General features: G+C 38.5%; 3 protein-coding genes across 7 annotated transcripts; 1 reads left to right on the forward strand and 2 right to left on the reverse strand.

Moving 5' to 3' along the window:
- Window positions 1-1,223: 1,223 nt before the first annotated feature.
- On the reverse strand, window positions 1,224-5,632 carry LOC145489158 (uncharacterized). The gene is made up of 2 exons (XM_081468078.1): window positions 3,013-5,632; window positions 1,224-2,099 (listed from the first exon to the last, which is right to left on the reverse strand). Exons 1-2 carry the CDS (start codon window positions 3,808-3,810, stop codon window positions 1,842-1,844), a joined length of 1,056 nt encoding a protein of 351 aa, XP_081324204.1. The 5' UTR covers window positions 3,811-5,632; the 3' UTR covers window positions 1,224-1,841.
- Window positions 3,824-15,973, reverse strand: LOC145489157 (uncharacterized). Of its 3 annotated transcripts, XR_014049571.1 has the most exons (13): window positions 15,683-15,973; window positions 14,898-14,987; window positions 14,680-14,799; window positions 14,093-14,267; window positions 13,579-13,704; window positions 13,087-13,195; window positions 12,649-12,740; window positions 10,621-10,692; window positions 9,236-9,325; window positions 8,800-8,895; window positions 7,346-7,432; window positions 6,359-7,067; window positions 3,824-3,897 (listed from the first exon to the last, which is right to left on the reverse strand). XR_014049571.1 is itself a non-coding variant. In XM_081468076.1 (12 exons), exons 1-12 carry the CDS (start codon window positions 15,886-15,888, stop codon window positions 6,966-6,968), a joined length of 1,365 nt encoding a protein of 454 aa, XP_081324202.1. In that variant the 5' UTR covers window positions 15,889-15,973; the 3' UTR covers window positions 6,259-6,965. The 3 variants fall into 3 exon arrangements, 2 of the variants coding, with proteins under 2 accessions (XP_081324202.1, XP_081324203.1); XM_081468076.1 differs by lacking the exon at window positions 3,824-3,897 and having other exon boundaries at window positions 6,259-7,067; XM_081468077.1 differs by lacking the exons at window positions 3,824-3,897; window positions 6,359-7,067; window positions 7,346-7,432; window positions 8,800-8,895; window positions 9,236-9,325 and adding an exon at window positions 9,342-10,050.
- Window positions 15,974-16,052: 79 nt separating this feature from the next.
- LOC145489159 (ubiquitin thioesterase OTU1-like) lies at window positions 16,053-22,214 on the forward strand. Of its 3 annotated transcripts, none has more exons than XM_081468081.1 (8): window positions 16,053-16,070; window positions 17,686-17,812; window positions 18,009-18,189; window positions 18,447-18,488; window positions 18,924-19,078; window positions 19,675-19,761; window positions 20,893-21,065; window positions 21,529-22,214. In XM_081468081.1, the coding sequence occupies exons 1-8, from the start codon at window positions 16,059-16,061 to the stop codon at window positions 21,655-21,657; spliced, it is 906 nt and encodes a 301-aa protein (XP_081324207.1). In that variant the 5' UTR covers window positions 16,053-16,058; the 3' UTR covers window positions 21,658-22,214. The 3 variants fall into 3 exon arrangements, with proteins under 3 accessions (XP_081324207.1, XP_081324205.1, XP_081324206.1); XM_081468079.1 differs by lacking the exon at window positions 16,053-16,070 and adding an exon at window positions 16,102-17,467; XM_081468080.1 differs by lacking the exon at window positions 16,053-16,070 and adding an exon at window positions 16,102-17,467 and having other exon boundaries at window positions 18,018-18,189.
- Window positions 22,215-23,787: the final 1,573 nt, after the last annotated feature.

A 23,787-nucleotide genomic window follows, 5' to 3' on the forward strand; every position in this document is an offset into this window, starting at 1 on the left:
AGACTCCGGGCACATAGCCACGTAAGACCCTTGTCGGCTCCAGTTCTCGTCCTGTTGAGAACAGCGGACATCAATTCCTTGCCATGCGCCTTCTTCTCCTGCTTCTTCTTGGAAACAGCCTCTCAAGTCGGTGGTGAACTCTTCTGTCAAATTTTTGTGGATTGACTTGTTTTTGTCAGTCGACTGAAATGGAAACATATTACGGTACTAAAACGCTTTCAAACAAACCTTCAAGATGGAAAAATAGTTGCGTCTATAGAATATAGAACTAAATCAGTTTAATTGCTTATTTTTGTATGATGCTATACCAGAGTTAACTTTTTCGTAAATAGCAACAATGTTTCTATTGTAACATCGTTCACAACTCTCAGCAGGTACAGCTTGCTAAAGAAAGAGTCTCTGCTTAACGGTTCAAATTCTACTCATAAACTCGTATTAGAGGACGTTTGGTGGCAAGACTTTACTTTTTAGCAACGTTCGGCCACAGAGACACGCACATAAAAACGTAGATTATTAAAATGCTCAGTGCAATAAAGCGAACATACCTACCTGGGCCCCAGCTTCTGCAGTTTCATCCGACACTCGGTTTCGACGGGGCATAGAAAATCGAGGATTTAACCAAATCAAAACATTTTTGCGGCAAATTACTCCAAAAATTAAGCTTCGTTATTTTAGCGGAAAAAAAATTGTTGTTATGTGCACTTTAACTTAACAGCTAGCTTAAAATGCCAGTCATCACTCGCTCTATTAGGTCGGGGGGGGGTACTCCCATATAAAAAGTACGGGGATGCTCGTCATACATTTAAGGGGCTAAAAAAGTGGTTTTGTTACCTCTTAGGGTAAGGTAAGGTTAAGTCTGCACGCGAGCCAAGTGTCTCATCAGGCCAGATCTTATCCCGGTTTCCGTAGCATGAAGCGGCTAGGAGTATTTCTACTTCCCCCAGGATGGGATGCTAGTTTATCGCAGGGTTGCCCCCAGCATTAAGTTCGCCGGTAGCCATTTATACAACCGGGCTGAGAGAGGCACTGTGAGGGTAAAGTGTCTTACCCAAGAACACAACACAATGTCCCCAGCCAGGGCTCGGACCCGGACCGCTAGATCCGGAGAATAGCGCACTAACCATGAGGCCACCGCGCTTCCCACACCTCTGCTCTTAGGGTGTTCAGCCTCAAAAGATCCACAGCGGTTGCTTCCGCAGTGCCTTTTAGGGTATTGAGCCGAAAAAAATATGACAAGAGATATTTCACATGCAATTGATTTTTAATTTTGTCTCATCTACAATCGTCTTCATCGCTATTAAAAATTATGAAAGCGTCAGCTAATGTATTGTTTTAGAACTGTGCCTTTTTGGGGTGAAAAAAATTCAAAAGGCCCACAACGAAGAGAGAAGAGAGAGTGTCGCTAGTTAAGGGTCTCATCAATCATGACTCGTTTGAACCCGAGGCGTTTTGCCGCGCGCCTTTATTTTTCGGTTTACTACCTTGAAACTTATTTTTAGTTCTATCTGGCATTGATCCCTTGTTTTCGTCGCATGATCGGCTCTTTGACAACTTTGAAAACTTTGTCTCGTTCGAATGACACAAACCTCGGACGGTCTATTTTCGCCTTGTTCGCGCATTAACAAATGCCATTCACTCGTACTACTCTCCCATCTCCTTCCAGTGTCTCGCAGATCAATTATTGATCTGCGAGCCACTGACATACAACGATATTTGAACTCTTCCAATAATTGTTAATTGTTTTGCATGTGTTGCTGTTTTATAAACTTGTTTGGTCGGTCAGCTCTTTATTACTATTACTAGGAAAAGGGGAAACGTGTTCCCATGCCATGACTTTGAATCTACGAGGACTCTGTGTACGCCATCAAGTTGTTTGTAAGTGATTCATAGGTGTGTTCACGCCGAGCCTGTTGCTGTGATCTTAAATGAGATGGTGAGTGAAAAGTTGCGAAAGCCCCTTGCAGGCTACTGTGTTCCTCCTGCTGTGAACAGCGGATATCTATTCCTTGCCATGCGCCATCTTGTAGATTGCCTCGCAGGGCTGCAATAAATGCATCACTGAAATTGACACATATTGCCTTGTTATCGTCAACCGCTTGCTGCAAGAAAAAGTTAACAAGGTTCTAAACTTTGCTTTTTATCATCGTCATCATCCCTCGAGATGCTCCAAAGTAACTATGTAAACAATAGCCTCCGTTTGGCACGGTAATATGTTCGGGTATTTGCCCGCGTGCATTATCTGTTCCGCGAAGGGAAGAGTTTTCCGAGAGCGCAGCTCATGGAAAACTCTGAGCTTTCAGGAACAGATAATGTCCAGGGACAAATATCTGAGCATATTTTCGGGCCAAATGGAGGCTATTGTGTTTATTATCCTTCAAATATATATATTTTTTGCAACACGCGTGGTTTTGAAAATTGGAGAATATCACTCGGATATTCCTCCGTTTTAGCTGCGGAATATTTAGTTACGTGACGCGTTTAGACCAATCACGCGCGAGCGAAAATATTTGATGGATTATAATAGAAGATAGTAATTCTTATGCACCTATCATTGTGGAAGGGGCTGACAGAGGGGAGTTTGACATTTTCAAGAAAGCCAAAATCAAATTCTCCACCTCTGAGGACATAGTAAAGGTTAAATTGCCGCCCCTCTCGGGTTCTCTTGGTTTTCCAAGATGGCGGTTATGCAAATCCCGACCCTGGGGGTAGCACCTTAGTGTCAAAATCTCTCCCCTTGTCTCCCCTCTCGTCAACTTCGCGTGGGTATAGCCCCCCACCCACCCTGGGGCCTAACATTGATAGGTGCATACATTTCTTTATTCAAACGCGTTTCTCAAAAATCCTTCCTGTCTTCGAAGGGGCAACATACTAAAAACAGCTTTCAAGAAGAGCGCAACAGGCGAGAAATTCCCGCCTACTTAGTTTCCGAAGCTTTCGCAAAGCGTATGGTACAACTGTTTTTCTTGAATTGTTTTAAGTACGCCACGAGAAAACCGATTTAAGAATACTTACTTGACTTCTAGCCCCAGGAGCTTCCTGCACCGTTATGACAGCGGGAACCTGGTTGCCTTGGGAACCTGCCGATTCTATTGTCCCGGATGAACGTCTCGGTTGAATGGAAATGTCAACTTGCAGATTAGAACTATTATCACTTGAACAGAAATCTACCTTTTTCAAAAAATGTTCTATCTCGCCGTAAATGATCACAAACACGCTCAGACAGAAGAGAGCGCTTATAAATAAAACACCGCCAATGACCTTGGAGCGAATAACAGCCAGACCATGCTCTTTATCGTAATCTCTCGACACGTCGTCAATTTTAACATCGCAATAAGTGGTAAGTGATGAACTAGGTGGACCAACATTAGCGCACACGTAATAATAAGCTTGCAGAAAACTCAGCGACAACCAGACCGTGGGGTACAGCAAAGAGAAAACGGCTGACACGCCAATCTTGACCAGACTCCAATCGCGATTGAGCTGATTGCAGGAAATGCAATGTTCCGTATGAAAATCCCAGTCTCTGCGTTCATCATAGAGATGACAAGCACCTTTAAAAACGTACAGTCTCCTCAAAGCTTTCCACGGTGCGCTATCATCATCTTGACGGAAATAAGCGAAAACTGCAATCAAATAGGAAATCAAAGAGGGGATCACAAACATAAGGGTACTATAGGCCACGTTCCAAGTGCATGGGCATACTGTACTGTCTTGTTCCGCAAGAAAAAGCTTGAATGAAACTATAAGGAACAACAGAAATACACCGTGCCATCCCAGCATGGAGAGTGCAAGTTTCACTGTTTGAGCCATTTTTGTTTGTCAGAGCTGATCTTCGCTTTGGTCAACTTGCTTCAACTTGTTTCGATACCCTATCATACAGGACCACTCGTGATCAATCTAAAATTGGAAAAAAGTTACACTCTGAGGAAACAGTACACTACATAGCAGTTAATCATGTCCCGTGGAAGCGTGCATGACAACCCCGAGAGATTAGGGAAGGTACATGAGCCTGCAAAAAGTCTTGTTCCAACTCGTCCGTTGTGAAAAAATCAAGAGATGATGATCGTCCCTTGTTAAAATAAAATAAATCACATGAAATCAAATCAATTCAAATAAATAAGATAAACAAAAAATATAATCAATAAAATCGAACTACCAAGGGAAACGCGAAGCAGGGGCGTAGCCAGGATTTTTCAAAGGGAGAGTCATACTGCGTCAAATTGAGGGAAAAAAGTGAGCTTTTCAACAATGGTCAAGATATCGCCATGGCGTTTTCGCCAACTGTTGTAGGTTGTTTTCTTAAAAAAGGCTTACAAAAGCGGGGGGGGGAGTCACGGGCACTCTAGGACCCCCCCTAGCTACGCCCTTGATGCGAAGGTTGTTCTAGAAATAACAGGGTTGGTATATAGATTTTTTTTTTAATTAGTGATACAGCCGATTATAACAATCTCATATTTTACATTTGCATTGTGAACTGCTGATGTCGATGTAAATCAATAACACTTGAATGGGCATATGCTGACTGAGGAAAATAACTGCAAAAAAAATCCGAACTCAAATTTAACAGTAACAAATAACAAAGTTTCCTAGCACATAGAGAACGGCACTTAATTTAACTATCATCTCCAATTCTTCACCTCAGAAATAGGACCTTGTAATACTGAAACCTCATGTTACTTTAGTTAAATTCCGTTAGCAGTTATTCAACAGTTCGAGATAGGTACAGTTAGAATAAAATCAGGGTGAGAAAAATTACAAACTGCTCTAGATTGCTGGGGTTATTTATACCAATGACGAGAAAAAAGATATCACCAAATCTACCGAAAATGATTTTTTGTGAGTCCAGGTATAGGCGGATTAAAGATTGTGGGATCCAACATACTGTATTGCATTTCTAATTTCATAAGTGTATCCCATCCTTGAAGATATGTTATCCTGACAGAGCTGCAATAACAGCCCTTTAATATTGAAATGGAATGCGCGTGAAAGTGTTATAACACTCAAATGACATTGCGTGACCGACAACGCCTTCGTCAGGTGACAGGCACGCGAGAGCAGCCCCTGAGACTGCAATTGTTTCGATGTTTCTTTCATTTTGAAATAATTAAAATATATTTCAATTAAAAGAAACGTTCCAAGCCACATAAGACTACTCGCTCTTGCCCAAAAAAATCCACCAGCAGAATCAGATGCTGTCGATCATTTCAATTAAGTTTTAACTACACCTGCTTCGAAAATCGCAACGCGTAAAGTTCGTATATGTATAAGTACAATATATTCCTCTTTGAGGCAGTCGCAGAAACACAAAAATAAAAATGTCTAGATGTTACACATAGATGGATTCTTACCCCTTCTGGTGTTTCAGCTTTTTTTATCGCCAAGTTGTATTGACAAGTACAGTCGTGTTGCGTCCTCTGCATACAAATGGCTAAAATTGAAATATTTTGAACAAAAACCGGTAACCTCACATCAGGCTGACAGCCTGACCTCACATGACAAACACTCCACGAATCACTTGGACGTCATCACTATGTACGCAGGTCACACAACCATGCCGCTCTTACGAAGCTCTTCTAAAAGGTTATTCAATTTCATTTGAATTTCAGTGAATTGAAAATAGAAAATGAAACCGGAAATAAAGTCTTCATTTCCAGTCAAAGACGGTAGGAACAATCTTTGAAACTGAAACTTTTGAAATTAAATACAGAAAAACCAGCGTGTAAGAACCTACATTTTATGAAGTCTAGCAAAATAGGTTGTATTTTGGGGTAAATATTGGCAATTTAGGCTAAGCAGGTTCTGATTAGGCTCTTAATTGCTATGACGGAGATAGAGTTGTTGATTACCAGGAAAAAATATATAAACTGGTTTAGTCAAAAGTTCAAACGTTTTTTTCTGAAAATACCCCTAGTTTTTAATTTTTAGTTACTTAGCGATTAGTTAATTGCAAACGACCCCACAAGCTCATGTAGCTTTAATACTCATCGTTTTAAAATAAAGGTTAAAGGTTATCTAGTCGATAAAAGTGCCGTTTTTTTGTCATTGACTTGTATATTTTACCGCACTTTTATCGACTATGTCATCTCCGGACTACATTTACTCAAATTTTAAAAATAAACTGGTTACAGGATGATTATTTTGAAGTGTTGCCTCTATAACAAGAGTTCATTAACCCACATTACTCTTTGTAATCATTTTCCAAAAGACCTGAAGTGAAATTCGCTTAAAAGGTCCAAGCCCAGTACACGGGTACGTTTTTTTCTCCCTTTCGGGTGATTAATTACAGTGCTGTAAACAAGAAAGGGCAAAAGTTTTAAGAGCTTTGGAACAATGACTATAGCCCTTGAATGGTTTTTACCTCAAATCTCCCAACGACCACGGGATGTTTTCCTCCAACTTATCTAGCTCTCCTTGTCCAGATCGAAACTCGATAAAGCTAAGGGAAGATAGACCTTTATTAACACATATTGGCAGACAGGACCATTATGAAGTATACATAAAACATTTTAATAGCCTCGCTAGTGTTGTCCTTGTTATTACAGGAAATTCTGCTTTTATAACAATATCACAAATTTCCATAACATTACATAAATTACCACTACTTGAGGACATTAAAAAAAAACATTTCTTTCGATAAATAGGTTACTGGTGCCCTAAAAAACAGTTAAACAATTTTTTGAGGCATAAAAATAATTGTAAAACTTCTCTTCATAACTTAACGTTTACACATCTGATATACAGGTTTAGATACTAACAAATAAGTACATTTATGTCTTCAAAAAGAAGATCAATGAATTAATTTTTTTATTTATTATTTTCTGAAATTATTAATAATTGCAGTCTGAACTGGGCTTCTCTGGTCCACCCTAAACTTTCTCCCCGCGGGATCGAGTTTAAGCAGTCACCGACTGCGTTTTTAAGAGCCCACTATATGACTACAAACGTTCTATTCAGTTCAGCCGGAGTCAGTGAAAGCTGGCGCAATATGCTTTCATCTGTTTTCTCTTTTCCCCGTCCTCAGCCCATTTGTCTGCTTTATTTAGAAGTGCCTTGAACGTTGTAAAAAGCTGCAAAAGTAAATGGAAAGCTTTAGCAAAACAAAAAACACAAAACGGTTTTAAAACCGTGAAGTATAATAAACTTGAAAAAAAAAACGAAATTTGTATCTGAAATTATCAGACACTGTCGTGATGCTTATGAGGTTTGTTCTCGATTTTCTATCTCGATTTTCCGTAGTATTGTCTCCAAATTTTCTCTAACAACATTGAAGATCGGTTGACTGAGTTGAAAATGTAGTATTATATGGCACTGATAGTTTCCAATGGTGAGAAGAATGTTGGCTTACTACATTTAGCCATTCTTCATCGTTTATGCAGTACTCAACAATGTTCTGGTCGCTTTCATTTCCCATGGCTTCTCTCACTTTATTTATCTGGAAAAATGTAAATAAAGAACAATTTGAGCCATTATTAAGCGTAAAGCCAGCTAAAGATCGGGTCACAAAAACTTCCCCACTTCATCAATACTGCAATAAGCGGCTCGTGATAAATGGCTACCGAAATTGTATAGGGCGTTAGTGAATCGTAACGTTTTATGGGTAGTTCAGGAAAATTTTAATACGTTTTTCACAATCAAGACTTGAAATAGGAAGTCGTGGTACAAGCTATGAAAAGAAAATAGACCTCAAGAAAATTAGCTGGAAGACGAGTGGTGGAACCCAAAGTTTTCTTCTAGAAAAATCTCGGAAGGATAATTTTACATGCTGGTGATGGCAATTTAAGTACAATTTAAGACAAGCTTCTTTTTTTGAACCATAAAATATCACTCTTAGCTGAAGGGAGTGGAACCCCGCCTTACGGTCACCTACATGTTGTATTTATGGCCAGTTTTTTTTGGTCCCGTCAAAACGTCCATACATTTTCTTATAACAAAAAACCCCGTTAATGCGGCCACTCCATGAATATGGCCAACGCCCATATCCCAACCCGTATAATCCTTTTTAGTATCACCCAACTAGTGGACTAATGCAAATCCTGCATTTTGATTGGCTACACTACTAGAAGACTATTAGTAAGTCCTCGAGTAGCGAAATTGGCGCAATCGAGCGTGACGCTTTCTTTCGCTTTATTCCCAAATAAATATTTCTTCAACTTGCATTTGCTAACTTTATGATTGCCTTTTCTGTCCGACTAGTTGGGCGATACTAAAACAATTAGACCCTTCGCCCTCAAGGGCCACGGGTCAATAGCCTATTCGGCTTCGCTTCATGGGCTAATTGTTAAATAATCTTACCCCGTTTATACCGCCACTCAAACCTTACCAGTTATGTTCATCTTTCCAATGCTAATATTTCATACACTGATGCAAGTGTCATTTTTGTTAAAATTATATCCACATTCCGTATGCTTATTAAAGAACAGTTGTTTAGAGGTTCAATTGTGATTTCTCTGTTAAGACGCCACCCAATTTCGACCAGTTGTGAGGTTTCACCCGACCCACATTAATCCGGCCACATTTTCACGGCCCGTTGGTGACCATATGTCGCGGTTACGGCAGACGGCAAAGATTACCTCTGATGTTTTATCCTTTTCTCGTAATCCTTAAATAAATCACACAAAAATAGAAAGATGTCCCCTACTATTCACCGCAAATACAAATATTTTCACTCTATACTGTACAGAAAGCTGAAGAGAGACGGCAAAAGTTTCATTTTTGCCGTTTGCCGTTTGACGCAACGTCATGCTTAATCTCTCTAATAACGAGGTTCCACTGTATTTACTTCATAGCAGGTAGTGCTACCTTTTCAGCACAACTTTGCTTCAGTTGAGAGTTATGATGATGTAGATCATGATATAATGATCCTCGCTCAGCGCAAAAACAGCCAACTGAAAATTCCTGGTAAAAACAACACGAGGAAACCTTTAGTATTGAATTTAAATATTGGAATAAAATCCTGTGTTGAAGGATTGGTTTTAGTTTAATTCTTTCTGTATCAGTACAGTTTTATCATGAATGGAAACGTTTGCTACATGCCATGCGATTATTAATGCTGTACGTTCCAAAGGCAAAAACACTCAAGTTTTATTAAAGATTTTTCTTACTTTTAAATGTACATTCCAAGGGCTGCTCTAGTATTAACTACGATCCAAAATTTGACTAACGTATCCAACTGTGTAAAATCGTATGAAAAATTTAGTTATAAATTAAATAATAGTATCCAAAAAGTGTGACTCACCATTTTTAAAGGGAGCTCTTTTACTCCATTGCAGTCTGCTGAAAAAAACATTATGTGCTGCGTCAAATTCCGTTGTTTTCTCCGGCAGGCCTGCAACAGATGCATGTATAAGTCTTTTAAGAAATCCCACAGTATTTAACCATTTGTATTATATGCAAAGGAAAAAATCTGCTTCAAATTAAGAGAGATTGGACAACTCTCAACAGCTCATGCCAAAAGTGCAAACACTGCAAAAAATGCCAGCAATGTCTACTTGTACATAGCAACTAGGAGTATTGGGAGGCACCTGGTCAGTCTGGGTTTGAGCACTGGTCAAGATAATTGAGAGTGTGTTGTATTGTGTCTTTGGCAAAAAACTTCCCCCCACGGTCCCTCTCTCCACCCAGGTGTATAAATGGGTACTAGCAAATTTAAAGATGTTGGGGGAGGGTAACCCTACTTTGGACTAGCATCCCATTAAGGTTGGAAGCAAAAAATATTTCTGTCTTAGTCACTCTATGCTATCGAAACCTGATAGGCCACCATGCTTGGCTTATCAGGTTACAAGCCTTTTTTCCTGAAATTTCTATGGATGTGATGCTTACTAAATAGAGGTTCATTGCAAGTTAGTCGTCTGCCTGGTTCCTCCAACATGTTTGCTTAAGTGTTAAATATTCACTGTTACCTTTGAGTGGAAAGATTGATAGAGGTCCTGTGAGAACTCGGTACTAATACTTGAGTAAAATAATCATTAGAGGCTTGAACTCTGGACCTGTAGATTTTAGTCCAGCCACAATAACACTTGGGCCAGGCCTGATCACTCTCTCACTCTCCCTCTGCTTCAGAATTAAGAGAACTTAATGGAGCAGCAGCTCATAGACAGAATTAGATCTGTTAGATCAGACTGTTATCGAACTCATTTATATGGTCATTACTACCATAGTAGCAATCCATATGGAAGGCCTTTAAGTATTTATTGTTACAAAGGTGAGAATCTGCAATGTTTTGCTAGCATGAGCTGCAAAATGATCTGCAATGATTTGCTAGCATGAGCTGCAAAATGATCTGCAACAATCAGCTAACTGAACTGCACATGCAATGCAGTGGAACACAAAGGTGGCCCTGTGAATCCCCTAAGGGCCGCCTCACAGGTCGCATACCGTTGAGGGGCAGCCCGCTGGCTGCATTGGTCTGAATCTAACTTTGTCTAAACAATATTTAGCCACATTTTATTTCGCATATGCATCAGTTCTCTAAGTCAGCCTAAAATTTTGACTTAATATGTAAACTATACTTACAGTAATTGCAATCTGTGCCATTCAAGAATCCACATAAAACATAGTGAAAGTTATTTTTACAGGCAGTTTCCTACAATCTTCACAAAGCCATCTTTAAACGCAACTGACCTGACACCTGGCTGCCTCTATCATTGGTTTAATAGCTTCACTTTCAAGAATACTGCAACTTTCTAGCATTTTCTGAAGGACAACAAAACAAAACAAAATAGCAGATGAGTATAAACACAAAAATCTTTCCAACAAAAATTCCGTCTTCAACCCGTCAAATTTTCTTTGACAAGCAAGAGTGCACTATGACTGTCTCAAACTAATTAAAAAAGAAAATCATACAAATGTAACCACTGTAACTGCAGTGCAAACATGCTGGTTGTGGTTTGGACATCATGTTGATCTTAATAAGCATTAAGAATTTTTACATGCAAATTGTTTTCTCCTTAGTTGTAATTTCATTTGGGAAGATACATTTGTACCTTCGTGTAATCAAAAACTTGACTTGTGTGTTTCATCCGAGTTCCAAACAACTTAAATCGAAGGTCATCAAAACTAGTGTGTCATACGTTACAATTCTCTAGTCAGTGTTTGGAAATGAAATTATATATAAATTTAGCCAAGCCTAAAAGCAGAGCTTCTAATATTTGCAATAAGTTAACCATAAAGGAAAAAGAGGATTGTTTTTCTTGGATCAGTTCAATCTCAAAAAATGATCAATTGTGAGCATGTACTGTAATCGTTCAGCGAGTGGTTTCACTATTTTTCCCTGTTACATTTTAATAAACTATACCCAATAACCGTACCCAATTTTTCCAAGATTGTAAAAATTACTGGTACATACGCAATATATGAGGGACTTTCCAAGAGACGATTGTGTAAGGGATATGTCAGAAGAAAAGCCAACAATGTGCCAGGGGTTAATTAATTTGCGCCAAATTTTTGCCTTTGTACGTACTCCATCCTTCTCCCCCAGAGTAATAACCTGGCTTGAGCATGCAATCCAATCAAAAACCAATACCTGGTCAGTGGTCAACATCAAAAAAAAATGTGATCTCAATGAGCTATAAACTTGAGCCAGTGATATGGTCTGTCACATGATACTGGTCAGCGAACACTTTGTATAGACAGCTGTCAATTAACCATCACATGGATGTTCAATATCAAAGATGTACCTATGGTAATGTTGCTACTCTTATATTTCAAGGTATGGGGCTTGGCATACGGACGTATGGATGTACAGACAATCACATGGCAACCAAATTTTTTTTAGATTGATGGGTTACCAAATTGGCACACAGGAGCTCCGCTTAAACACTGTGTCTAGATTTTGTTGACTGTGTATTACTTGCAGAACCCAGGACAAAGTTAATATGGCAGCCAGTTGCAGTTTGAGCCCTTTAAGGTGGCTCAAAGCAGTTTCCGGCTGTTATATTTTGAGAGGTCATTATTACCACACTTTATCACTTGATGCTACAATCATGGTATCAAAAAACTGTCCAATCATTGGTGCACTCATTGTTATCATTTTCGTGACACAATAGGTTACCATAGCAACAATATGACCTGCTAAAAACACCCTTAATTACAGCTTTAGAGGCTTATAATTCAAAAACGACATGGTGAATTTTTTATTTTATCAAATTTTAATAAGCATGATATTAGACACAACTTTTGGCAAAGTTTTAAAAAATCTGTACATTATCACATTCCTGGGTAGTACAAAAGATGGAAATTTCTTAGATTTTTTCTCAAAAATAAATTGACTTCCTACATGAATAAGAAATTTAAAAATTTAAAGAAAAAACTGCACATACATTGTACACTATCACTCTTAAAAGAAATGACCTTAAATGTCTTAGAATTACCATATGCTGATGACGCAAAATTTTGACCCAATGTGGTTTAAGCTCTTGTAAGCGACCCCCTCCTGTAAGCGACCACCTAGGCTTCACATTTTGGTTGGTCCCTTACAGGAGGTTTAATAATGATAATGATAATGATAATAATAATGATAAATACTTTATTTATACTGCAAAAAATAGATCAGCTGAATTTAAAAATAATTAGACAGCTGGTATAAACCTATGTGTAGAACGTTTGACAATTGCATCATGCGTTAAATTCCTGACTTTCATAACTATTTACCTTGAATTTATTCCATGTAGTGCTGCCAACAAGATTCTTCTTGCTTTCTATGACTCTTTCAATAGTATCCTTGGCTTCTTCAAAGTAAGGATCTAACAAGGTTGAAGAACAGTATAATTTGAGTGTGTGACTACCACTAACTACATTACATTTTTTTGTGGCTTACATGAAAATATTATAGCCTCTGACAACCTATTAGCAATAAATCTATTTTAAGAAATAAATAATCCAAACTTAAAAGGACTCTGATCCAATTCAAAACTTTAATTTCTTTGATTCACCATAGTAACTTGAGGGATTAACTTGGTCCATTAAGGACATGCATGATCCAAATCTGCCAATCACAGCATGCACTTTCCACAATTGTATAGTATGCATACTGTACAAGTAAATTATACTGTACTGTACAAGTAAATTATATGGAAAATAAAAAGTTACCTTGTGTGTCTTGTAATAATGATGGAAAATCTGGATCCAAAATACTGCTCAAGAACATTTGCGCAAGTCGTTTATATGCTTCTTCCAATTCTAGCTTGGCAAAGACAGGCTAATAAATTCAAAAGTTGGATCAGTGACATAACAGTGCATAATTAATTATTGCTAGATTAACATAAATTTACATGATTGTCTATTGGTATTGTTATCCCTTTTGTGGGGCAAAAATATATAGTAGTTAAGTACTTGTATAGTTTAATATCAATCAGGCAATATGGCCTTACATGTACAGGATCATGTGTACTTAAAAGGCATGATGGGCATCTGTGGTCAAGTGTCAACTGATATCCTCAATTAACATTCCATCGACATCTCGATTGACACTAGATTAACACTCTATGTATGTGTAGTCAATAGTCTGAAAAATACTTCATCAGCTAGTGAGAAATTATCTGTCGTGATTTCATGATAATTAATTGAGTTAACATCACTTACCAACTCCTGGCTCTGAGAGTCTTCAACTATAAAGTCATCCAGATCTGATCCTAAATCTTCTTCCTCTTCCTCTACCTCTCCTTGATCTCTTTCAATAGTATCATCTATTAAGTTGTTTTTGAAAAACTGCAGAAGAGAGAATTTAAAACATCTTCAAATTGTTGGACCAGTGATTGCTGTTAAGCTGCAGTATTAATTTTTGGAAACGTTTCAGAAATATGAGCATGTGTTAAAAAATTTTGCTGTTTTTTTCTAAGAAAAATTCAAGTGAGTTGAAGGGTAATGGGCAGTTCTGTTAGTGCTGCATAATTTTATTTCTCAGCACTTGGGACACAAAATACATTCTTTCCTGGCGTAGTTTTATTTTAATAATCTATTTACCTAAGACATTAATAATAGAGAGATATTATAGAGAGAAATACTCCCTTTAGGTCATAAAACTGCAGGATCATTTGTTGAAAAACTGCCACCTCAAATATTGGTCAGATGAGCTCATAACTGTAGCTGTAAGTACCTTGGGTGACACAGAGCCTTCGTTATCATAGTCATCATCTGAAGATGTTTTTCCTGAAAGTCCTCCAGCTTGCCTTTCTCTTTTTTTTCTCAGTGCTTCCAGAGCTTTCTCCCACTTCGCCTTTTTAGCACTGGCTGTGCCATAGAATTCTGGTGACAATACATTTCCACGTGTGCTACAGAATTAAAAGGTTATTCATGAGACTATGTTTGTGGTTTCAATTGCAATATTTTTGTCTAAATGGGCATAGCAGTGGCACCTGGGTGGGACCAGAGGAAACCAAAAAACTTTATCTGTGCAAATCCTGCAGGGCCATTATACTCTTTTTCCACATCATAAATTATCCCGTATTTTAGTGACAGACTTTTTGCATTTTGCATTCACAACTGTAGAGCTGCATGCACAATCAAACTAAAATGCAAGTTTTATTGCTAGTAATTAAACCAAGTGATCCAAATTCAGTTATATGAGCAAATGTACAGTGTATAATAACATTATCCACTATAATTATTTATTTTATCCTTTATAACTTAAAAAAAAAATTAATCAGTGATTCCTTTTGTCTGACTTGTAAGGTAATCACTAACCTCTTCCTTCTTGATCTCTTCGTTTGTAAGCCGGAATGTTCTGTTCCATCATTGTCTGAGTCTGACTCACTGGTGCTACGTTCTCCATCTGAATCACTAATGTCAGTGATTTCAGCATTCCTGTGCAAGATAGGGTAGAATTGTTTAGTTGCTTTTTAAGTGCACACTTGCAAGCTGTTTATTCATGCGTACCAACATATTCAAGCAGATATACTCACTCATCTTCTGCTTCGGTTTTTCCTAAAGCTTCATCTAGATTTTTCCTAACAGCTGTAGCACGTCCTTTTAATGCATCGAATCCTGGTGTGCTAAAGAACATTGAAGAAAATGACTAAGAAAACCTGAACAGCGTCGTTATACTTTTATCTCTATTGTACTGGCCTGCTAGCAACCCGTTCGCCCTAATCATTAAAATCACTGAGATCGGACTAAGGACAAAGGAAATGGCTTTTAGGAGACTCGTTTTGTATTGATCCAAATTCAATTGTCTATCGGATTTACTTCACTTCCAGGTCACCGACGTAATCGCGGAACGTTTAAGTTTTGTGTCTTCCCGAACTTAATTCAGTTAAGTTTAATTTAAACGGCCGATTAAAATGTTCTGTACATATATGGGTGATAAAATCCTGAACGTCTGTGCGCAGCTAAATCGAACATTCGAATTCGAATTCGCCGCGGGACTGACCGATTGAAATCATATGCCCACAAAGCATATAAAAGGCGGTAGCCAAAAGCATTTCAGCTGTCTCATTATACATTTCATTGTCGTTTATTACTTACACACCAACGGATTCCTCTCCACTGTCTTCGCTGTCCGAACTGTACAATAAGTGCGTTTTCCTCTTCGAAGAGCTACGCACCACTTCAGGACCGCTCGTTACATTCTCAACCGAATCAGTGATCAAAGTTTTTCGACAAAAAATAGTCAACAGTCTTCAATGATTTTCAGGTCAGTGTTCCAATGCAGCTGTTTGCTTCCTGTGAAGTCTTCAATTTTACTCACCGATCGATTTTGTCGATTTCGTCTTCATCATCTGAGTTAATTCTTCGCTGACGTTTCCTCGTCGAAGAAGGCTTCATTTTGTAGATGTCAGGATTTTCATCGTCCTTTGATTTTTCCAGACAGAAGTCTGATCGACTAAGCTCTTCATCCAAATCTTTACTCTTGCTGTGAGAATGATTAGGAGTACAAGGGGTTTCTGTGGCCATCGTTCTGCTTTAAGATTTGGCTTCGTATGGCTTGTTGCAAATCGCTGACGGTTATTAGATTAGAGAAGTTGAAAAAAAGGCGGGAAAGCTTCAGTACTTTTCTGCCTTTTGCTCAACCTGAGGACGAGGCTCACTTGATTCGAATCCAATCCTTCAACGTGCGATCGAAGATGGCGGCCTTGGTAAGTTTATTTGCGCACGCAAGATATCCACTATGCAGGCTTTCTAGCTTAAAATTTCAAGACGGGGCGCCCGAATTTAATATAAACGATTCCTTGTGGCCTTACTAAACAGTATTGCTATGAAGACCAGCTAATGTTCTGACCTTATTTTGAACCTAAACTGAAGTTTTTGTCTCACTGAAAGTGAAGTTTTTCAGTTAGTCCTTATTGACCTTATTGTAAAAGATTTCTTTAAAAACCAGGTTAAGGGTAACTTTTAATTTTTGCAGCCTGCAATTGTTAATGTACTTTATCCTAAATGGCAGTAACGAAACTCTGCAGTCTCATCAACTCTGCCATCAGTCAGTCTCACTTGTACCCCTCAACTCAGGCTAGAATAAGTGTCCCCCTACAATATCTTTAAGAAAGAGTACAAATTCCACCTTCTGAATAATCAAACTTGATTTTGCTACTGCTATGTTTTGTTTTGCTGTTTTATTCTGTTGCTATATAAGTGTGAATGTAGTGTATGTCTGTTGTAATGTAGTGTATGTACATGTAGATCTAGCCATTTACTTGACCATGGTGGTGTCCAACCAGAAAGCTCTTGCTACTGTGGTCATTGCTCACATATGAATTTTATTTCTTAACGGCTTGATATTTCTAAATATTTTACTATTTTTATTACTTTACTATATGAAATGTGTGGAAGTGCCCTTTATAGTGTAAATAAAGAATTGAACTGAATTGAATTGAATTTCCGGTAAGAACATCAGTGACCCATTCAGCCATCTCATGTGGCACTTTTTCAATTCCTGCCATTTATAATTTCTTCAATTTCCTAAAACTTGTATGCTATGCTCTTTGACCTGCAAATCTATTTTTCTTTCCTTGTTTTTATTTGGCCAACTTTGATACAGTGTGTTTGTATGCAAGGCCATAACATGACAGGAAGACATTTTTTTCACTGGCCAAGCTCTTTTCCCTTTCCTCTTACAGTGGAACCTTGATGTAACAAACCTCTATATAACAAAGTCCTCTGTATAACAAACAATATTGTTTGCCCAATAGTAGTGAAATATATGGAAAAGAACCTCAATACAACAAAACCTCATTGTAGCGAACATATTTTGCCAGTCCCCTGGCCCTTCATCAAATCGAGGTTCCACTGTTCATGTATCTGGTAGTTGGTTATAAGCCAACATTTGAGAGGGGAGTGGGGTGTATCATAAGGTGTGTTAACAAAATGTGGTGAAGCGTATAGTTCTTTGACCATGCTCAACTCACAATTTCTTGATGATCCTAGAAAAGTGAACAAGTTTAATAATCCTACCAGCTACAGCAGGGCTGTCATTAAGGGCGTAACTTGTAACAACTGTTACGAGCTGAGTATGCTTGATTTTCCCTTGATGTTACAGGTGAGATTGCCTGTTGTTGATTGGGTTCAACCACAAAGTAACAAGTTTGCTAGGGGTGTGGAGAACAAGGCTACCAGTGACTCAAAACATATTGGCAGCCCTGTACAGTACTAGTCTAATAAAATAGTAAGATTTCATCAGATTATCAGATGTATGAATTGAATCACCTCAAGATTTCACCACAAAGACTGCATCATTTTATTTATACTCAACTTAAGGTTTTAAGATGCCAGTATAAAGGAGGAAGGCGGAACAACCTTGAAGGGCTTTCTGGCACCTCCACCATTGCCGACCTACAAGAGAAGATATGGTTGATGACCGATGTTCCACCCCATGCACAGAGAAGTAAGCTTAATTAGTTAACAAAAATGCTTGCCAGGAAAAAAAATACAGTCGACAAATTATGTTGTTTCCAAATGTTGGACAACCTGGAGTCAAAAGTCAATGACCAAACAGTTATATTAATTGCGAATGTTAGTTGCTGTTTTGTATTTTTCAGACTTATAAGCTGACAGTTTTTCATAATTTTGATAATTTTAAGTTCTTTCAGGATTTCCACCAAAGCAGCTGATCTGCCAAGATAAAGGTAACTCATTATCATCACTGGACATTCGATCAGGGGACACTCTTATCATTGAGGAAGACAAAAAAGCACCCAAAGTATTACTTGATGGTTACAAGAAATCTCTGAGCAGTGCAGCACTTGGCAAGATAACAAGGAGGTAAGTTTATGACAAAGAGGCTTGGCATTATTGCCTTGCTTAGTTCCCCACAGAAGAGATTTTTTTATAAGACCCCAACCTCCTGGAAACTCCAATAATTATTATTATAAGCTTCATACATTGACAAACTGCATTAGTGGCCCTCAGTCCTAAAAACATATTCAATACCTCTTTCTTTCTCATGCCTCACTGTAACGTTTGTAAGGCACCCTATTAGTGGAAATAATTTGTGATTTTTTGCTATTGTTGCAAATCAGAGTTGTTCCTGCTGATAATTCCTGTCTTTTTGCAAGTGTAAGGTTAGTATGTCAGTATAATTCAGTAATTTACAAACATTTCATTCATTATTTGAGGGTTTAATTGTTCTACAAATTTTCACTTCAACATTATTTCTACAGGCTAGAGCAGCAGTAAGATTATTACTCGCTGCTAGTTTCAAAAAAGTGCAACCTCCTATTGTTATCCTCAAATTAGAAGAGTGATTTTAAATAATTTTACAGGCCAACAATTTAGAGAAATCAACAAGAAAGACGTCTTTGAAAAGAGATGAGTACTCACCCCAATATAATTATTTGATGTAAGGGAGTGTACATGTATCATTAAATTGTAAAGTTGTAAATTTTGTAAGTAGCCATACCAGTGTTGTAAGTAGTGCTAAGTAGCGTGAATGGCAATCAAAATGTAAAAAACAAACAGAGCAGCAGTACTGATCACTTTCTGTCAATCTCTTACAGTTATGTTATGCTTGGTGACACATCCTGCACTGCAGAGTTAAGAAAGCTCATAGCACGGTGTGTTTCAAGTGATCCTCAAACTTATAACAATGTGTTTCTGGGTCGTGATAACTCAGATTACTGCAACTGGATACTGGATAAAGAAAACTGGGGAGGTAACACCGATGACAATAATAATTGTATCTATAACAAAATTCTTGACTGTGATTGGTTCCCCGTGCACCTATTTGTCGTGTAATAGGCACGTGATCACGTGGGTTTCTGATTACAGGTATCTAATTACGACTTTTTGTAATTCAGTACCTGTAATTGGATACCCTGAGATTTGCACGTCAACTAGTGTACCTCAATGGCTTCCTTCTTTAGGAATCATTAGAATGTTTCCTTCAGTTTTTTAAAACTTATAGAAAGTGCAGCAGACTTTTTCACTGAAAAGAAGTTCTCCAAAGACTTTTTTCATTTTGAAATATGTTATGAATACAATTAATAATTTTAATTGGACCTTTTGTCGTACAATTAAGGGAGTAATCACGCTCCCAATTTCAAATCGGCCGCACGCTTTCCATTCATCTGATTTTGAAATTGCAAAAATTAATAAAAAAAAATAATAATGATGATAATAATGAAATAATAAATTTATCAATCGATCAATACAGGTCCAGCTTGCATTCATGTTTTAGAGCGGTCACTTTTCTTCCTTTTAAACTGTGAACATTCAATATATCACTTTTGTTATGATTTGCTTGCCCAGGAGCAATAGAGTTGTCAATCCTCAGCAAGCATTACCAGGCAGAAATTGCTGTTGTTGATATTGAGTCAGGAAGAGTGGATAGATTTGGTAAGACTCAGTCACTTCTCTCACTTTATTAGACATGAAGATGTATTTTTCCCCAAAATATCCTATGTAACCCCCTCCCCCCTTTCCTTCCACCCATTTGGAAGTTCTAGTTTACCTTTCAAGCTGATGAATTTTACCATGGTTAAATAAAGTCTATCTATCATCTTTCCTTTGAAATTTTTAACTTCTGAAAAACTTTCTCGATGTATGGGTGTTTTAGCGACAGAATTACCAGAGGTCTTGCTTCTTGGGCTGAGTATGGATATTTTCTGGAACTGCACATTTCTGCAGTAATTATTATAACAGTTTATTAGTATAGTTGGAATTTTAATCAGCTTTATGTATAAAGTAATTTCAAGGTGGCAATATGTGTATAAACAATAGCCTCCATTTGGTGCGAAAATATGTACGGATATTTGTCCGCAGACATTACCTGTTTTGAGAAGAGAGCAGTTTTCCAAGAGCATAGCTCAAGGAAAACTGTGAGCTTTGAGGAACAGATAATGTCCAAGGACAAATATGCAAGCATATTTCTGCACCAAATGGAAGCTATTGTGTTTATTACCCTTCAGACATTTTTCGCAACACATGCAGTTTTAAAAATTGGGGAATATCACTTGGGTGTTCCCCAGTTTTAGCTTTAGAATATTAAGTCACGTGATGCATTTAGACCAATCGTGCATGAGCAAAAATATGTGATGGATTAAAAATGGGATTATTTTTGTGCATTAGAGGAGAACTTATTTTCCAAAGGAGCAAGATTTCATTCTTTGGGAACACCAATATGGCCTCCATGACTACATGGGAACCTAAACCAACTCAAATTTGAGTTTAAAAAGTATCAAATTCATCCAAGCAAAACCACACCCCATAGCTACTGGATGCAGACTTCTATCTCCATCTTGAAGTGAGCCCTAATTGGTCTTTAGTGCCAATTTGACCCTCTTAATTTTTTAAAGATACATCTTCAATGTAATAATTGTGGTTATGTTCACCATTTTGGCAAAAGGTTCTACGAGCTTAATGTAGTGAGAGTGTTAGTGTAGGAAAAGGCATAATCGGTGGGGTTTTCATTAAATTTACTAACTTACTTACAGTTAATTTTGTCATTAGAGCTGCTTTTATTTGCAGGAGAGGGTAGCGGCTACAGTAGCTGTGTATATCTGATATATGACGGCATCCATTATGATCCTCTGGCTGTACAAAGCTCTGATAATTCAGCAGTGCCGCTACAGACTGTGTTTCCTGTTGACGATGACATGCGACTGGCGGAAGCTCTTGAAATAGCTGCAGATGCCAATCAGGTTAGACTTCTAATAGCCTCGGCCAGTTATTACAAATTCAGGGTGAATTTCAAGTGACAAACCAGCTTAGAGTAATTTTATACTTGCTATGATTTTACAATGGGGCGTTGTAAATTCAAAGGTTACAACATGTTCTGAGACTGACCAATCGGAGTTAACATGTTTCTTGTTAGCCAATCAGGTGGAGAAATAGAGCCAGCACGTGGATATTCCCGCGTTTGGCACTGGTTACGCGTTCCCCCGCGCCCCTGCGCTCGCTAACGGCTGAACATTTTCCCGCGCTCATTACGAGCCACGCGTTTTCCCGTGCTAATTTTCCCGCGTTTGAAACCTCAAGATTTGATTGGTGTAGATTCGTGTGCATTGATTAACTCTGTGATTACTTGATTGGTTGATGTTTCAAGACCGTAAATTATTCGCATCAGCTACATTTCTATTCTAATCTCTAACTTTTCTATTCTAGAAACGTCACTTCACAAACCTGTCGCAGTTCACTATCCGCTGTCTCGTTTGCGGCACACCGCTGACCGGACAGCAAGCGGCTCAAGATCATGCCATTTCGACTGGTCACACAAATTTTGGCGAAGTATGAAGTGTGAACTGACGCCATTGGGTGTGAACTCTGGCCGGCGTTCATCTTATGGAAGGCGTGTGATGGGTTGTAAGGCTGGGACAAGTGTATACTTTCGTGTACTGAAATGCAAAGATATCTAGCAGAATGGTGACAGAAGTCAAGTATCTGCCGACGTATTCACAAATTACAGTGATTGGCGTGTCTTTGTGCTATTGCCAGCGTAGCTGCTCGCGTTTGCTGCCCCGCGCGGGAGCTAAAGAAATCAATTTGCGGGCGATATCCTGCCAGCCACGCAGGCTGAGCGTGCTACTGAAACTGCGAGCGAACGCGAAATGAACGCAGGCCTCAGAGTGACGAGCAATTTGATGTCAAGCTCGTTAAACAATTACGAAGAGAGGGGCAACCAGTACTCATTATAGAATTTGTACTCTAACTTACGAAGTGCCGTAAGTTTGGCTGAAGAAACTAACTAAAATTGAAAGTATTTATTGTTATATGAAAAACAAAAGTAGTGTTCCATATATTTTCTGCTGGTAAACTGCGATTGATTAATTAAATTGGAGAGTCTATTTTGCTTACAATTAAATGTATAGTCATAGCCTGTTTACTGTACACTCCATTCAGTTAAAAAATAACTTGCACCTTAAAAGTGTTCTTTTCTGGGTGGATGCCCACCTTATATTTTCGTAGAAAACGCTTTTTGCGGCAAGAATTATCATGGTTTTGTCTTTAACTATGCTTGAGAACCTGTCAAGCCTATATTCAGGGCGAGACGAAGTAAACTAAACAACAAGTTCAGTTTACTTCTAGTTTACTTTAGCGCATGCGATGAGATATAACGCCTGGATTAACAGCTCTAAGTTTCCAAAGCTCCTTTCCACACCAGCTGGTGCTCAATTTCCCTGAGAATCTCAGCCGAAGATGGACGAGAAGAACTGCACGGAATTAGCCAATGTGACAACAGGTTTACTTGCTCCGGTTCTTCTCGTCTCTCTGTATGTGGTCAAAACGGTCGTGACTAAATGAATCGATATTCCATCACAAGGTGACCCCATAGCGTCTAACGTGCAGACATGAGCAGAGTTTCTTGTAGTCACGACCATCAACAGAGCGAGGAAATTCGACCATGCCACACCCAGTGGAAGAAACGTAAACTGCTTGAAGTCCCATCAATCCTGTGGAATTCAGACTAGCGGGTCACAGACGACGGCTGCAAGCACATAGCAGTCTAAATTTTTTCCCAGTAACTATACGTTACACGTAGTACAAACTTGATTTATGTGTACCAATGTATTTGTTGTGCCTCTTTCCTGACTCTCACATTTTTAATTATTATAATTACGGTCACCCAACTAGTTTAGCTTTTTAGTTATTTTGGGTGTCCCACTACTGTATGTACTCTACTGATAGCATGCATTCGATTAATTGAAACCCCCATTTTTACTTAAAATTGTATGCGCCTTGTGGCGAAAAAGTTAACATGAATTTTGGTATTTTGACAAGACAGTGAACTTCATAGTCTTATTCAGTCTAAATTGGTGGTAAAGTGACTTGGTTTTCGTATCCTGCTAGTTCACAGGTACATGAGAAGGTCTGGACAGTGCCAAGCTTGAGATCATTCACCACCACCTACGAAAAGTAAAGACCAAGATTAAAACCAAAATTCTCCTTATTGTCTTCGACACTTTTTTACATTTCTCAGGATCGGGCGGCCCGGACCGTGGGAAATTGTGTTGTGTTGTTGGGCAAGATACTTTACTTTCACAGTGCCTCTCTCCACCCAGGTGTAAATGGGTACCGGCGAACTTATTGCCGGGGGTAACTCTGCGATGGACTAGCATCCCATCCGGGAGGGAAGTAGAAATACTCCCGGTCGCTTCTTGCTACAGAAGCCGGGTTAAGCTCCTGCCTGATGGGCCACCTGCGAAAAATTGAGCTGAACGAACTCACATGAGCTTCGCAATATCTACCTACATCTACATTTAAGGTAATTCCTCTGAAATAAAAGTGACAATAGATTTTTGTTCAAACTTTGTCCACTGAATATTTGTCATATGATAACTTCAATTTTGAAATAAAAAAGGGGACTGCCCATGCTCATTAAGGAGCAGTGGGGCATTGAAAATGCCCCATTTTGGCGTTATTTAA

The sequence above is a fragment of the Orbicella franksi genome, chromosome 6 (genome assembly GCF_964199315.1).
Source record: "Orbicella franksi chromosome 6, jaOrbFran1.1, whole genome shotgun sequence".
In the NCBI taxonomy this organism is placed as follows: Eukaryota; Metazoa; Cnidaria; class Anthozoa; order Scleractinia; family Merulinidae; genus Orbicella; species Orbicella franksi.